Source organism: Babylonia areolata, chromosome 7, assembly GCF_041734735.1.
Source record: "Babylonia areolata isolate BAREFJ2019XMU chromosome 7, ASM4173473v1, whole genome shotgun sequence".
Classification (NCBI taxonomy): Eukaryota; Metazoa; Mollusca; class Gastropoda; order Neogastropoda; family Buccinidae; genus Babylonia; species Babylonia areolata.
In genome coordinates, this window is record NC_134882.1 from 21,302,905 (window position 1) to 21,319,319 (window position 16,415).

The 16,415-nt window shown below is 38.6% G+C and overlaps 1 protein-coding gene across 3 annotated transcripts in view; it reads right to left on the minus strand.

Moving 5' to 3' along the window:
* LOC143283898 (histone lysine acetyltransferase CREBBP-like) overlaps positions 1–16,415 on the minus strand; it is a 51,292-nt gene that overhangs the window by 27,509 nt on the left and 7,368 nt on the right. For 2 of the 3 annotated variants that reach the window (XM_076590294.1, XM_076590292.1), the window contains exons 5-13: positions 12,328–12,495; positions 10,708–10,918; positions 8,849–8,966; positions 8,436–8,565; positions 6,062–6,339; positions 5,534–5,800; positions 2,926–3,397; positions 2,009–2,127; positions 258–428 (exon numbers count right to left, since the gene is read on the minus strand). In XM_076590294.1, the coding sequence (XP_076446409.1) occupies positions 258–428; positions 2,009–2,127; positions 2,926–3,397; positions 5,534–5,800; positions 6,062–6,339; positions 8,436–8,565; positions 8,849–8,966; positions 10,708–10,918; positions 12,328–12,495 (1,934 nt within the window). The remainder of the gene's footprint in view (positions 1–257; positions 429–2,008; positions 2,128–2,925; positions 3,398–5,533; positions 5,801–6,061; positions 6,340–8,435; positions 8,566–8,848; positions 8,967–10,707; positions 10,919–12,327; positions 12,496–16,415) is intronic. The other variant, XM_076590293.1, reaches the window with a different exon arrangement.

The window sequence follows — 16,415 nt, forward strand, 5'->3', positions numbered from 1 at the left end:
ACTTGGTGCCAATACATATTTTAAAATGATTTATCTAAGAAATGAATTCAAATTAGTTCAGATGTTTAGGTGTTTTTTTTCTTTTTTTTTTTTTTTAACAAGCATTTGACTACTTAACAGCAATTATTATTATTATTTTTTTTAATTCATGTCTCAAAGAGACATACAAGCCAAACTTAACCCCCCCCCCCCCCCCCCCCCCCCAAAAAAAACAACAACAAAAAACAGACGGTTTTAGCCAATAATCAAATTCATACCTTTGTACAGTATTTGTAGACTCTTGAGGTCTTCTTGTTGTACAACCAGGCGTTGTCAAACATCAGCCACACATCATTCACATACTCCCATGGATTGCTGTACTGCCCCGTGTCCAGTTTTCGTTTGATTGTGCCGAGATCCATTGGCTTCTTGATGATGTCATAGTAGTCCTGAAAATGTCCCGTGTGGCACTGAGGTGTCACATTCAGTAATAACATGCTATCTGTTCTATTTTCTTTTCAGAGACACTTTTCAGAATCCTGACCACTAACTAAAACATTTCTTGAACAAATAAAAACATTACGCTTTAAAGAAAAAAGAACTGACTGTGGACTTGGAAAAAATCAATTCAGCAAAGGACACATACAGAACATGCAAAAGATAAGAGATATATGTAACCAAATAGTCAGCAGTTCAATTAGACAACCTATAGGAAAATGAGCCATCCAATTGCCTTCCCATCTTCCATTTACAGTACTGAAGTCTGTATATTTTGAAAGCAATGAGGGGATGAGTGATGGGTCATGACAGCACAACCAATGCAAACCAAATTAAAAGGAAAGAATACACAGTTTAGAGACAACCAGAATTGTCTTCTTGGGGAAGTGCCAGAACACCTGTAATTTTTTTTATGATCTGATCTATTCTGACGTTCATTATGCTAAAAAACCTGTGATCAAAGTTTATTCATAAATACAACAGTGCAGCAGAAATACTACAATCACTCCAATAAATTCCACTAACAATCCAATAATAACAATAAAAAGAAACAGAATGCTTGCATTTGACACCGGAATGCCTGGCTGGCTCAAATGAATGGACACCAAGCTTGCAGTGAAATGCTGAGTTTGAGGTCACAGACATCAAACATAAAAACTGGCATTTCTGCTGCCCGTTTTAATTTGTTCTGATGGTGTTAGATGACTTAGTTGCACTAACAAAATTTACAGAATGAATAAAAATAATGTGAACTGCAATTACATTTATATAATACTCCCTGCTTTACATCTGATTTTTTTTTTTTTTTTTAAACTATTCTTTCCTGTCATTTTTCCAACAAGCACTTTACATCCCTACACCAATCTACTTAAAAAATATTCCCAAGACTGCAGTTAACTACCTGTGAAACTTTCATCTTACCAAATCATTTCATCATGACCCTCGTGTAACATTGTCGTTGCTGTAATATTTTGTTATTTTAGTAAATAATCTCTTAACCTTATAGTATACCAAAAATTCCATTAAACATCCATATTCTATCACTGCCAGCGATAGGCACAATAGCCGAGTGGTTAAAGCGTTGGACTTTCCATCCAAGGGTCTCAGGTTCGAATACTGGTAACAGTACCTGGTGGGTAAAGGGTGGAGATATTTCCAATCTCCAAGGTCAATATATGTGCAGACCTGCTTGTGCCTGAACCCCCTTCACATGTATACCCTAGCAGGAGATCAAATACACACATTAAAGATCCTGTAATCCATGTCAGCATTTGGAGGATTATGGAAGCAAGAAAATACCTAGCATGCACACCCCAGAAAATGGAGTATGGCTGCCTACAATGCAAAGTAAAAAAACGGTCATACACGTAAAAGCCCACTCGTGTACATACGAGTGAACGAGGGAGTTGCAGTCCATGAACAAAGAAGAAATTACTGCCAGCAAGAAACTGCAATGGTATGTCATTTATCAAGTCAGGTCTTCCTGATTTATCCAAAAACAAAAAAAGGGAGGGGGGAACAAAATGCTCACAGGAATTGACAGCACAACTGGGTCAACAGGTTCACGGAAAGGCAAGGATTCTGGTTCCTGGCGAAACAGCTGTTCCAGTGTTGGCATCAATGCCTGACGCAGTTCATCCGGTTTGAACTCTGCCCGCACACACACAAAAATTCATATATAAAGAACCAATTATGTAAACAGGGTTTCCACCCTCACTTAAGAAAGGGACCAACAGTTTCACATTCCAGACTAGAAATGGAACCCAAAGCATAATCCTGCCCAATAGATGTCTTGCTTTTGTCAATACCATTTTGGTTAATGGAAGCAAAAGGTATCCCAGTGTAGCAAAATGCTCACTTGCAAAGCAAACCACATTTTCCATGTACAGTTTCCAGGCTGCCTTCGTGTTGTTCAATGTCATTCTCTTGAATAGCAGTACTTAAAATCAAAATTTTCATTTGACAGTACTGAAATATCACTTGTTTTAGCATGTATGTTCATGGCATACCTGATTTGCAGACCAATTATTACAGAAAACACATGACATCAAAAACTTATCTCTACTGGCAGTGATGACTGACTCCAGTTCCCCCACTGCTCCAGACTCTGCCTCCAGATTAAGGTTACAGAACCACCCTGAGGCCATCGATTAATTGCAAAACGAAAAAAAAACTTTGCACATGAAGGTCGACCACCTGACCCATTTTAACCTAAATGTTACTCTGAATTAATAACGAATGTTTAAACAGCCATAACGATGTTCAGGTTTGATGATTTACTATACACATGAGCAAAAAAGGAAAGGAAAAAAAAAAATCCAGTGATAATCCATTTACTTTTTTTTTCCCTACCCACAAAACAACATACTACAATGATCTACTAAACCTTTTTTTTCCTTTTTCTTTTTTTCCAAAACCTCAAAGATAACTTTAAAAGACAATGCCTACCCTTTTTATTGCATGGTTTACTAGGCTGAGCAGCAGCTCCGGTATCCACTGATGGTGTTTTCATGTCCATGTTCTGGGAGTTTTCCCCGGCAGATTCAGTCTTGGGACTACAAGTCCCTTCAGAAGCTGCTGCTGGTTCCTCCTTGAACTGTGAAGATGTCGAGGGGAACGTGTCCTCCTCACCAGGCTCCTCTTTGATCTCTGTCTTGATCTCCTCTTTGACAGCTGAAGAATCCACCTCCATTTTCACAGCAGTAGACGTCGGGGTGACAGGTGTCACTGGGGTGGTGGTGGCAGTGCTGGAAGTGGCATTGATGGCCTGTAACAATGAGGGCTGGATGGAGTTCGAGCCTCCCTTAGGACCATCACTGTCAGAGGCCAGTAAAGTAGACAGGTGCACACTGTTGTCCACGCCAGATTCCATACTGGTTTTAATGTCTCCCTCCGTCGTTCCATTCAAGTCCTGATCACCCTGGAAGATATGCTCATCACTTAAACCATACACACTAAATCACACTCAATTACATGTTACAATACATAACTGTTGTAACTGGATTCACAGGGTACTGGCTGATAAATGTTGCAGTGTGCTACAGGGATATTGTTGGACCATCAACTAATGAATAAAGCCATAATGGGTGGTCCTTAATTAACCCTTTCACTGCCAGGGAAATAAGATTTAAGTGAAATCTAGAGAGGCCCATAAACGTATTATCTTCTGAAAGGTAAATGAATACAGAATATAAAACACATGATATGAAGTTGTTTTGAAATCTGTGTTTTGTTTTTTGTCACATTTTCAACCTGTTCATTACAAACATCAGTCAGGTAATTTGCAGAGTGATATATTTTCTGGACAAATGTATGCCTGTATGCACAAATTATACTAGAACAACCACAATGAAAAGAAAAGAGACACATACACAATATACTGTGACTACTCTATGTGGTAAAATGGATGTGAGGCCACACCCCCCTCGGCCTCCGCCCCCTTTCTCTTCCACCCCTGTAACCCAACACTTTGTCCAGTTCTGCTCAGCCCTCTTTGGCCCAGTGCCAAGAAAATCGCTCACACTGTGAACTACTAATGATTCATTCGCGTTTCTATCATCTACTCTCTGTACAGCCCGAGTCACTCACTGTTTGTCATATCTTGGCAAGTCTCTTCATTGTTTCCTTTATTTTCTATCGAATCGTCTTCATCTTTGAGTTGACGCTTAATTCTATCTGAGCATCAGCTAAAGAAAGCAATTTTGGTAGTTTTAGTGTACCATGATCGCGTAACTTGATCACGGTATCCGACATTTTTCTGAGCCAGCGAGGAACCAAGCACAACACTGCGGCAGTAACCAAACCAAATTATTCAAATAAATGACTGCCTCATGACGTAGATGGGGTTTCTGGCTATCAACAGAATTTAGAAAGATTCCCAAAGCTTTTGTCAATGAACTCAATACAAACCAGAGAAAAGTTAGAATATTTCGCCGACGAGTTATCCTGTCATTTTGGCAGCAAAGTTGTGCTGATGAGTTACCTCATCATATAGGCAGCCTACAGGTTAAAAACTTAAATGTTCTGATAGTTTATGTTGAGAATTTCAAAGGTCATCTGCCAGTAAGCAATCAGTTAATACTCAGCCCATTCAAAGTAGTGACCATCCCATCAATTTCTTTCTAAAAGATTAAAAAATAAACAGCAAAAACTGCAAACACCTACAGCTGATAATGAATATGATCAAAACTGAGCATCTGACATTCAGGCATGAGATTTAGATATGATAAAAACTGAATGGGGGGAATTAAAGTGGTAAAACTGTGGGAGTCTGGAAGCTGGCACAGTAGGATCCAGGGTAAGACTGATGGAGGTCATGGTGCAACCCCCTGAAGCTTAGGTATAAAACTGCTTCTTAAAAATATGTATATAGAGAGCATGGTGAACCACTGATTTAGTTACATCTATTAACACACACACAAACCATGTCTATGCTTTCTGAGTCAACACACAAAATACACCATAAAACCTCACCAAAGCTACAATGAAGCACTTGAAATTTTGTCAGTCATGTTAAACTACAGATTTCAGTTAAAGTTCTTCCTGGAAACACTTGCTGAATCCACATTTCAACAGTTCAGGTCAGTGGACACTTTTTAAAATTCTTTTTATTTTATTCATTTTCTCATAAACACATATCAAGATCAACCATGAATGACAGTATACATAAATTTTTAAAGCATCAACCTCAACAATATGCTCGAACCAATCAAAGAAGTAATATATTTGTAAAATAACCTTTAAAAAAACAAACTATGGTCCAAGACAGACAAGATCAGAATTAAGTCTACTTTCACCAGTGTGCGTGCAGGACATTAAATAAAATTCTTCCTCTTCAAAACAAAGGTATTCTTAAGTGTTGTACACCCCTGGAAAAGTTGCACCTTTGCAAAACAGAAGATAAAATTCAAGGTTACTTTCAGACAATTTGAAAATATAAGTAGACCTCTCATCAAGATATGCAATAATGCCTGTAACACTTAAAATTTAATTGAATTAAAAAAAAGAAAAAAAGAAAAAAAAGTAGATAATATCTAAGATGGAATGACATGGATACCTGCTGTGATTTCTGTGAGACCGGTAACTGCTTGCCACCGACAGATGTTGGCTGAGAACTGGTCATGTGTGAAGCAGTTCCATTGGGCATGGTCTGGGACTGAGCCACACTGGGTGACGACTGTGCCTGAGAAGAGAGAAGCTGCTGCTGCTGTTGCATGGCCAAACTCAGAGAGCTGGCAGAACTATCTGACGATAAGCTGGAGATGGTGGCAGCAGCTGTGCTAGTGCTGGTACTTGTGGCAGACAATGGACTTGTGAGCTGTGACTGCAAATACATATCAGGAATCAATATTTCAATGCTTGGCAAGGTGACAAATCTTTCACAAGCCCTACAAGGTACAAAAGAAGTTAATTATATTCTTAATCAATTTTTATAATTACCTACTATCGAAAATTGCAGAGAGTTATTCCCTTTGGCATGGGATTTCATGTGTGATTAGTGCTGGGCGACCTGGGGGGTTAGAGGGTTAAGAAGCATATTCATTTCACGAAACCTGCACACTGAATCTGGTAACACCTGACATACCTGAGATCGTTGTGCAAGGTGCTGAGAGACCAGCTGTTGTTGGCCAGGTAAACCTGGCTGCTGTGTATTTTGCTGCTGTTGTTGCAGCTGTGGGACCTGGGTATGGCTGGGTTGGGACCCTACTGTCTGTGACACTCGGCCCACCTGGCCAGCAGCAGGCTGAGGGAGATGATGAGGTGTCACCTGTGGGGGACGTACACCAACGTTGGAGCCAGGACCCATCAAGTCGTTGGACAACTGCAGGGTGTGAGCAATCTGGGTGCTGGTCAGTGGACCATCTGAACACACAGTATGGTAATTTAATTCATAAGATCTACAGTGGGAAACAAGATCACTCGTTAGGTTCATTTTGACAATGACAATATTTTTTTCACATAAATAATTTGTTCATACAGGTATCCATCCATTTGTAAAAGAAAATATATTACTGTGCAAATTACCTGACCAATGTAATGAACAAGTTGAACATGTTTGTAATGAACAAGCTGACAAAAAACAAAACACCGATTTCAAAACAACTGCATGTCATTGAAAATATACAAAATTGGAAAACATCATGTGTCTTGTATCCTTTATTCATTTACCTTTCAGGAAATATAAACTTTTATGGGCCTCTCTCCAATAACAAAGAGCACAGAACTTTTTGAAAATATACCCCTTTTTTGAGAAAAAAACCCCCTGGTAAACAGATTTCACTTAAATCTTATTTCCCTGGCAGTGAAAGGGTTAATGGAGATACTATTTTTGACACTACAGTCCCAGGGTATGTGACATAGAGGGAACATCCAGATGAGCCAGGAAGAGGATCATGGGAGGGGGGCTAAAGGTGTAAAATTGTTTTTCTTCATATACCAATGTTCCTGTATTTCATTTTAAAGACCTTGCTCAGGTGAATACAAATCGCTTTATTTCATCAACACAGCTTTCAAAAAATGAAGAATCTGTGTCCATTTTGCTATTCTGACATTTTGCCATTTGCAAAAAAAAAAAAAAATAATAATAATTTAAAAAAAAAATAAAATAATAAATTTTTTTAGAACTCAGTATGGAAAAAACAAACTGTCATGTTGAAAAACCAGAGAAAAAGGCATATTCATTATATACAAAATATTACCCTCCTTAGTTTTTTTAGCCTTCTGTGTTCTTTAGTAAACATGCAGAGATCCTGGAAAATTGCAGATTTATCCAAAAGTTCAAAATGAGGTGCAAAAAGGCTCAATTTCAGTGAATTTCACTTGGCTGTAACTTTGTTTCTAATAATAGTAACATGGATAGAACCATAATTTTTGCTGTGGGGCGTTTGTTTTGACTTGCATTTTTAACCTAAGCTTCTTGTATAGTTCATTAGTTGTTTCAACAGACATTCCTTCTTTTTTTCTTAGGTTGTTGGTACCTACAACAGGTGACAGATAAATATCTCCTGACAATGAAAGGATGCAACAAAATTTTATCTTCAAAGAACAGGGCCTTGCCAAACATCACAACCCACCATCTGAAAAACTTCTGAACTCTAATTAAGTACTTGTATTAATAAAATAAATTTAAAAAAAAGGAAAAAAAAAAAGAAAAGAAAAACATTCTAAGAAAATAAAGTTTTAAAGTATTTAATAATAATAATAATGAAATTCATATAGTGCTGAATCTTGTGCAGAGACAAATCAAAGCACTTTCGCACCATTCATTCACATGCATGCATAACTCTCAAAACTGGAGAAACTGAAGACAAGGAAGTAGCAGGGAAGGGAGGCTATCTTGGGAAGAGGTGGGTTTTAATGCCAGACGAAGCAACAAAAGAAGTTCATTCCAACTGCAAGGTCCAGAGACAAAGAACAGCAGCCAACAGTGGAGTGTTTGAATCTGGGTATACGTAAACAGAGTGGACCTGAAGCCAATCGTAGAGAGCGAGATGGAGTGTAGAGGTGAAGGCAGCCCCAGAAATAGGAAGGGGCAGATTTGTGAATACATTTATAATATAGAGTGCTAATCTTGTACTTTTATTCTGTGAGACAGGGAGCCAATGGAGATGTTGCAAAAGAGGAGTGAGGTGCTCAGATCTTTTCTTTCTGAGGACGAGTCAGGCAGCAAAGTTCTGTATGCACTGAAGGTACTGAATGGCTGAAGCAGGCAAACCAGACAACGGACAGTTATAGTAGTAAAGGCAAGAGAAAATGAGAGAAACAAGTCCAGATGCTGTGTCGGTGGACAGATATTTCCGAATGGAACTGATGCACCGCAACTGACAGTAACAGGATTGACATGTCTGACTGATAAATTCATGCATGGAGAGTGTGTTGTCAAGGACAACACCGAGGTTCCTGACTTTCTATTTCATGAAGGAATTTTCACCGGACAAACATGCAACACACAAACATACTGTGTCGAACAGCACTGGTAACAGGCATGGCAGCATTTGTATTCTGTCCTCGCATGCGCTGCATACGCTTTTCTTCCAGTTCCTTTTGGATCTTGTAGATCTTTTCAGCCAACAGGTGGTAATACTCTCCCTGAAAAGTGATCAAGAGCGATGTACCACAATACAGCACACAACACAAAGAAACAAAAGCTATTTCATTCCAAGACTAATCTCTGAAATGCCTGAGGTTTGCAAAATATAAATATCAAGCATCAATATTGCTCAGGAAACAATATGATGTAACATTTATCGTCAGATAAATCATAACCATTGTGTTCTTATTAGACAGGTCTCAATGAAAAACATTACCCACTTTACACGCAGGATGAAACTATACATGAAGAGAAAACTGGACAATTAACAAAACCACTCACCCTGTCATTTGCTGTCTCGTACATGTCCCCTTCTACTTTTCGGGCATAGGCAACCAGATTTTTCATTCTGCTGTCCCTCAATGCTGCTGGATCTGGTGTTGGGAATATAGCTTGCACTCTGAAACAAAATAGTAGGCTCATTTTTAATACCAGTTACGATAATAAAAACAGAAAAAGGTTCCCGGTAATAATAATAATGTACTATTTGTATAGTGACCTATCTCTAAGAGCTCAGGGCACTTTACAAGAAATAAAAATCTTACAAGTTACATAAAACATTCATGACCACTCTTTCTTTCTCAACCGCCCCCCCCTCCCCCACACACTCTCCCTTTCCCACTCTACATACATCCAAAGTGAGCTGACGTGAGTGGTGTTGGAGAACAAGAGTACTTATAGATAGGTTTTAAAAAGATGAGTTTTTGGTGATGAGCGAAAAGCAGAAATAGAATCAGATGCATGGATATGATGCGGAAGTTTGTTCCAGATGTGAGCAGCAGCAAAGAAAGAACATTCACCATAGGTTCTGGTATTGACACGAGGAAGTTTCAAAAGGTAACATTCTGAGGAAGAGCGGAGATTTCTTGCGGGAGAGTAAACACTGATAAGGTAAGAAAGATATGTAGGTCCTGCGGAGTGGAAAGCAGAATAGCAGAGACATGCAACTTTGTATTCAGTTCTCACTTCAATGGGGAGCCAATATAGAGTTCAGAGGGGAGGAGAAATGTGATCAGTACATGGGCAGCATTGTTTTGAAGTTCTTGGATTCGCTGAAGAATATTATGTGGACAGGCTATGAGAAGAGAATTACATGCAACCACCACATTTCCACCTCCCTGACACCTGGAACACATCTATCCTACCTCCCACCCCCACTCCCAAAATGGTCCATTTTTTGTACACAAATGTTTTTTCCATTCACCCAATGAAAAACTTCTCCGTCACTATATCTTTTTACCTGCCATATCAGTTTATACTTTTCAAAACTTTCTCAGGGGTAAATTTAAAAGACACTGAATTCTATATGCCAAAAATGTTAAAAATATATGGAAAACTGTTCACAAGACAGCTCTGTAGCATCCCTACAATCAATGTGAGTTGCAGAGCTTCACACTGGTGAAAAAGACCAGGTACCATGAAACCATGGCAGTAAAAGTGAGAGACCCAAAAAAAAGAACATGGGCCTGGGGAAATAGGTACTTGCGGAACTCATTAAGTCTAGACATACAAACATGGGCCAGGGGAAATAGGTCTTGCGGATCTCATTAAGTCCAGACATGTAATAACACGGGCCAGGGGAAATATGTCTTGTGGATCTCATCAAGTCCAGACATACAAATATGGGCCAGGGGAAATATGTCTTGTGGATCTCGTTAAGTCCAGATATATAATATCATGGGCCAGGGGAAATATGTCTTGCAGATCTCATTAAGTCAAGATATATATAAACACGGGCCAGGGGAAATATGTCTTGCGGATCTCATTAAGTCCAGATATATACAAACACGGGCCAGGGGAAATATGTCTTGTGGATCTGATAAAGTCCAGACATACAAACACAGGCCAGGGGATATATGTCTTGCGGATCTGATAAAGTCCAGACATACAAACACGGGCCAGGGGAAATATGTCTTGCAGATCTGATCAAGTCCAGACATACAAACACCTCCCTCTGTATGTAATCATTGTGTAGACATATTTGATATGAACAAACCATTTGTCACAGTTAAGAATGTGTAATTAAACTATTTTTCAATACCCTCTCTTCATGTACAGGTGTGTGTCTGCATTTTGTAAACAAAGGCCTTGCCTTCTGTACTCAGTTATCACACCATCCCCTTCCCTTTCTGAATACGTACAATTTATGCACCAAGTGGTTCCTCAAATCTTGAGTGACTTGAGCATGCCAATCTTTGCGAGTAGAGGGTTGCACAGTCAAATCCTGATTGGCCTGAACAGGAGGATGGTTTTGATTCACTGCTGGATTTGCGCTGGGATTGGCAGCAGGAGCTGCTGTCATCTGTGGTATCTGGCTGTTATTGGCAGGAGCAGCAATCTGGCCTCCTGATGCTGAAACAAAGTCAACATGAAAGTTACATAGTAAACCCGTAGTAGTAAAGTTCTTAAGGCCACTTGAATGATTAACAATTTACTGTAGTATTTAAACTGTTTCACCTTCCAATGAAATATGATTTAGCTGGTGCATTAACCACACATCATCAAATGACTTTTTTTTTCCAGAAATGTCCAATGAATGGGGTGGGTGTTTTTTCGGTTTTTTTTTTCTTTATTAGCATGGTAGTGGGTGTGTTTGCTCATTCATAGATGCAGTGTGTGCATGAATTTATGTGTATTTGTTCATGTTCATGTGCACAACTACATGCAACTGAAACACATCTGACTTAAACTTCTTTGCAGATAAAAATATGACAAAACCCTTTTGTCCAGATGGTGTGGAGTATATGTTCTGCCATGTCCTTTTATGGGTAACATTTTGCTGAGCCATAACAAACTGAAGGTTGAAGGTTAACTGTATTTCAACCCTGATGTTCTGAGTTGTTAAAACAGTTCAGGCAGATCTGCACAGACTTAAACTGTAATTAATACCCTAACACAATGTCAAGTTTCACCCTGTCAAGTTTCTTATTCTGATGATCCTGCATTTAGGTGTTCGTTATTTTTGCTGTAATTTGTTCTCAGTTGAATGAAATTAGTTCAATTAGATTTGCATTGACCTGGACCGTTACCAACACCATAATACCATATCAAAGTTTCATCTTGTGATGATCCTGCTGTTCTGTGTTTATTTTTGCTGTAACTTATTCAGAGTTGAGTGAAAGCAGTACAGGTAGATTTGCACTTACCTGGACTGTTATCAGCACTCTAACATCATGTCATAGATTTTATCTTTTGAAGATCCTGCAGTTAAGTGTTTATCATTTTTGCTGTGACTTTTACAAAAGGAATGTTTATATTTTTCACTGGGCAAATGGGTCAAAATTCTAGTATCAGTTAAAGAACTGTCTAACCACTATTTTTTTTGGTAATACTCCACAGAACTAACTATTATTTTCAAATCACATGGGACCAAAATATATCAACATGTATAGTGGAGTATAAGAAAACTTGCCTAAGCATTGTAAATAACTGCAAGTACTTTTTTTCTTGTAACCATGAAATACCCCTTCTACTTTATATATACAGAGATCCAAACTGCATACGCTGCAATAAAAATGCCTTAATGACTTTGTACCAAAAGTTGATCATACAATTGGTGAAGTACTTTGCAAAAGTTTTGTTTTATTGTGATGTGCAAAAGAATTTTTTTGAAAACAACATGAAGTTCACATTTTAAAACTATAGTGGAAATAAAATGCCTTTCTGCTTTTGTAACCGGCAACTTCCATATATAAGCTACTCCTATCCCCTCCCCCCATCAGAAACTGGAATTTGCATCTCAGAAAAAAAAAAGTACAAACCAGGTTGGGAGGGACCAGCATTTTGAAGCTGCACCATGGTGTTGACACCCTGAGGTTTGAGGCCAAGTGATTCATATGCACGCCGCATTGCAGCATCGGTCACATTCGTAACGTTTGCAGTCTGGTTGGGCCCCGGTTGCACTGCAGGATTTGGTGGCATGGATGGACCTACGTAAAACAGGTTCATATAGCACACAATTACAGATGCGTGTATAAAGAAAAAAAAAATCAGTATTACACACCAAACAAAATATTTACATTGCAAAATTCTTAACTTCGCAACTGTTACAGAGTGCTATCACCTACTATGCTGTGCTGTCTCCTCAGTTCCCCACTTTTTGCAACTGCTTAATTCTAATAATACTAAAATGAGCTGTGGTCTGGATCATGTGGTCCAAGGACAACAACCCTGTGGAATAACAGGGCAGAGACTGAATCTATATAGTCTTTCAAGCATAATATCACGAGTACTAACCATATACTGGAGTGATGGCCTAGAGGTAACGCGTCCGCCTAGGAAGCAAGAGAATCTGAGCGAGCTGGCTCGAATCACAGCTCAGCCACCGATATTTTCTCTCCCTCCACTAGACCTTGAGTGGTGGTCTGGACGCTAGTCATTCGGATAAGACGATAAACTGAGGTCCCGTGTGCAGCATGCACTTAGCGCATGTAAAATAACCCACGGCAACAAAAGGGTTGTTCCTGGCAAAATTCTGTAGAAAAATTCACTGCGATAGGAAAAAACAAATAAAACTGCATGCAGGAAAAAATACAAAAAAATGGGTGGCGCTGTAGTGTAGCGACGCGCTCTCCCTGGAGAGAGCACCCCAAATTTCACACAGAGAAATCTGTTGTGATAAAAAGAAATACAAATACAAATATTTATCATCATCAAAAGAAAACCAACATATACAAAATCTGAGCCTACCAAGATCAGAATCATCGGATATGTGCCAGTGCTCTGCCCGCTCAGAGTGTTGGATTCGGCCAATCGCAGAATTTTTTTTCATACACTCAGCAGTGTTCAATTAAAGGGAAACTAATCAGGCTGTTTTGAGGGATCAGTCTAGGAAAAACTGAGTTATTTCCCCTTGACCGTTAACCACGTAAAAGGCTTTTTTCCCTAGACTTTTCTAGACTGGGTGAAAGGTAATCTTTTCATCACCAAAATGGCATCCGAGACTAATGTACTCCCTGCGTGAGGCTGTCGAAATAGTGACAGGAGGAGGATCAGACATTGAACGTGACCTCCTTGACACTGGTGACGAATTCTCTGATTTTTCTTATGATCATGACATTCAGTCAGTACCAGATGATGATTTTGAAAGTGACGACGAAACTTTGCTGACTGACCCCTATGACACTGAGACAGAAATCGACAGTGACACTAGTGACGGCCATACTGCAAGACAGGGTGACTTGATGATTGTAGATATTGACAATGAGGAACAAGAGTACTTGTATGAGTGGGTAAAAGACCTGACAAACTTCCCACTGGCTGCACCTTTCACTGGGACCCCAGGACTCTGACTTTCCAGACACGTCCACTCTGCTGAGGTGAGTATGTTTATAATTTGATACTTTGCTAATATATTTCTTGTGTAAATAATGTTGATTTTTACAATTTTTAATGAATAATTTGTATATATTAATGTAAAATTATCATTTTCTGTGTGTGCACTTATTAAATTGTGTGGGTGTGTGTCTGTGCAATGGGTGTGTCAGTGTATAATGCATGGTCGTGTCTGTGCGTGTGTGTAATTTATACTGTCACTCCTGAATTATTATGCATGTGTATATGCTGTGTAATATTATGGATGTTTATTTTGCATATTTCTTTTCTTTTCTTTCTTTTTTTTTTTTTTTTGTGCAATACATGCAAAAGCTTTTCTTCTTTTTTTCTTATGACAGCACTGTCTGTTACAGAAATTCAAAACACTTTACACGCATGAGGAGGAGATCTGCCACACACAGGAGCAGACATGGAGAGACTGAAGCCAGGCAGTCACTGGCCTGCTAACCATTCCACCCACCAAGGAGCAGACCAGGAAAGCACAGAGAGGGTGCAAGGTGTGTTACGCCAAACTTAAAGCACAAGGAGCATCACGTCAAGAGGTGAAAAACGCACACACAAAAAAGCCACCACAATCATGTGCAAACAGTGTAAAATGCCCCTCTGTGCTGTTCCATGCTTTGAGGTGTTCCACACAGTCAAGCACTACAGCAAATAATAATCTAGCTGCAGCAGAAATATGTAAATAGTTTTTTTTCCCCTTCTTTTTTTCATGTGATGGATTTGTAAGGTTTTTCTTTTTCTCTCTTTCCAGTGTTGTGATCTTCTATTTTATTTTTTTGAACAGTTTGTTGTGCAACATTTGACTTTAAACTGATTCATGAGAATCAGGGAACCTTAATGTGTGAGAAAATCATTGTATGCTGCCTTGTGGATTAGCTGATGGATATGACATGCCTGTTGAGTACAGTATACCTATTTTTCTTTTTTTTCTTCTGTTTTTCAGTATTTAGTGACATAATATTTAAAATATTATAAAAAATAAAAAAAATATTTAGCAGCATTTAATGAGAAAACTGTTTTAAAATGTTAAAAGAAGAGACGGTAAACTTTCTAAAGATATATAATTTGTATGTCTTTGTATGAAAGTGTGTTGAATTTTTCAAATATGCCCATATTTGCCCATTAGAGTAAAACTACATGCACTGTTTAACTACGTCTCCATAAGAGTTAACATGCATGTTAACAAACAGCTGACCCTCTAGTGAGAATCACCTGGATTCCTGTGGTGCAACTGATGCTCTAACTCCAATCCCAACCATGAAATCATGTAAAATGAAGAGCAAATTGCCTATTGATTGGAATACAAATAGCTTACCAGAAACTACCAACATAACAAACCGACGAGTTTAAGTTACTATGGCTTTCCAACCTGAATACTTCATAACAAACTTACTAAGTATACCCCCTGGCTGAATGCTTACCACAGAAATAAAGCTAGAGGTATCACTGTGTGCTAAAGCCAAAGGACAAACAGCCACAATATAAGTGGCCAAAATGTTTAACAAATTTATACAGGTTAACCCAATTCCTCTGTTTAATACTTACTCACAATGAAGACAGTTAATAGCATAGCCTGGGTAGTCCTTAAAAATATTCTTATTTTTTTCAAGACAAGAAACACACAAGAAACTGTCACATGGTGTGTCCGGTTGTTTAAAATCACCACTTCAAAAGACTGAATTTGCCAGAATTCAGAAGTCGATCAACAATTCTCACAACACTCAAGTCTATTTTGCCAAAATGTAGGCAGGTAAAGTACAGGGTTTTTGGAGTGTTTTTTTTTGTTTTGATTTAATAACCCAGTTTAACCCTTTTCAGTCTGCCATGACATCCGGAAACTGCCAGCGCCCAGTAAAACACACAGTAACTGTGGGAACTGCTATGCTTACCATAGGAACTCGCATCTCACGAAAAAGTTATTTCCATTTTTTCCTGTCATTTCTACTTCTTGGTGGAAAAACCCATGTCAAAACATGAAAAAGTTTCCAAAACATAAATAATTTTTTTGTGATCTATTGTGGAAGACAGTGCTGAAGAAAAATTGAGGGATGCACTGCACAGTACATCACTACATGGTGATGTGTCACTACATGGTGAATGTGTAGCCTACTGAGACAGACAGTGATCTGGACAATGACTGGGATGAAGTTGTTAAACTGCTGAATAGAGATTCATCATCGTAAAATTCTGAAAAAGATTTCTAGCATGGTCAAGTATTTTCAACATCAGAACTGCCAAATTTTTTTTAAAGAACTGAGGCTAAAGTAAACCACAACTTTCTGGCTGATGCAAACCCACAAAGAACCACAAGCTGATTTTTTCTCTTTTCTCTTTTTTCCCTTCTTTTAATAAGATGCAAACCTTTAAACATTTTTTTTGTTTCTCCCCCACTAATTTTAGGCGATATACAACTTGCTTAACATCATGAAGTACTTGTAAATATTTTGTTCAGACAATAAGGAATCAATACAGGACACTGCCATTCATGATGTTATTTTTTGTGAAAATACGT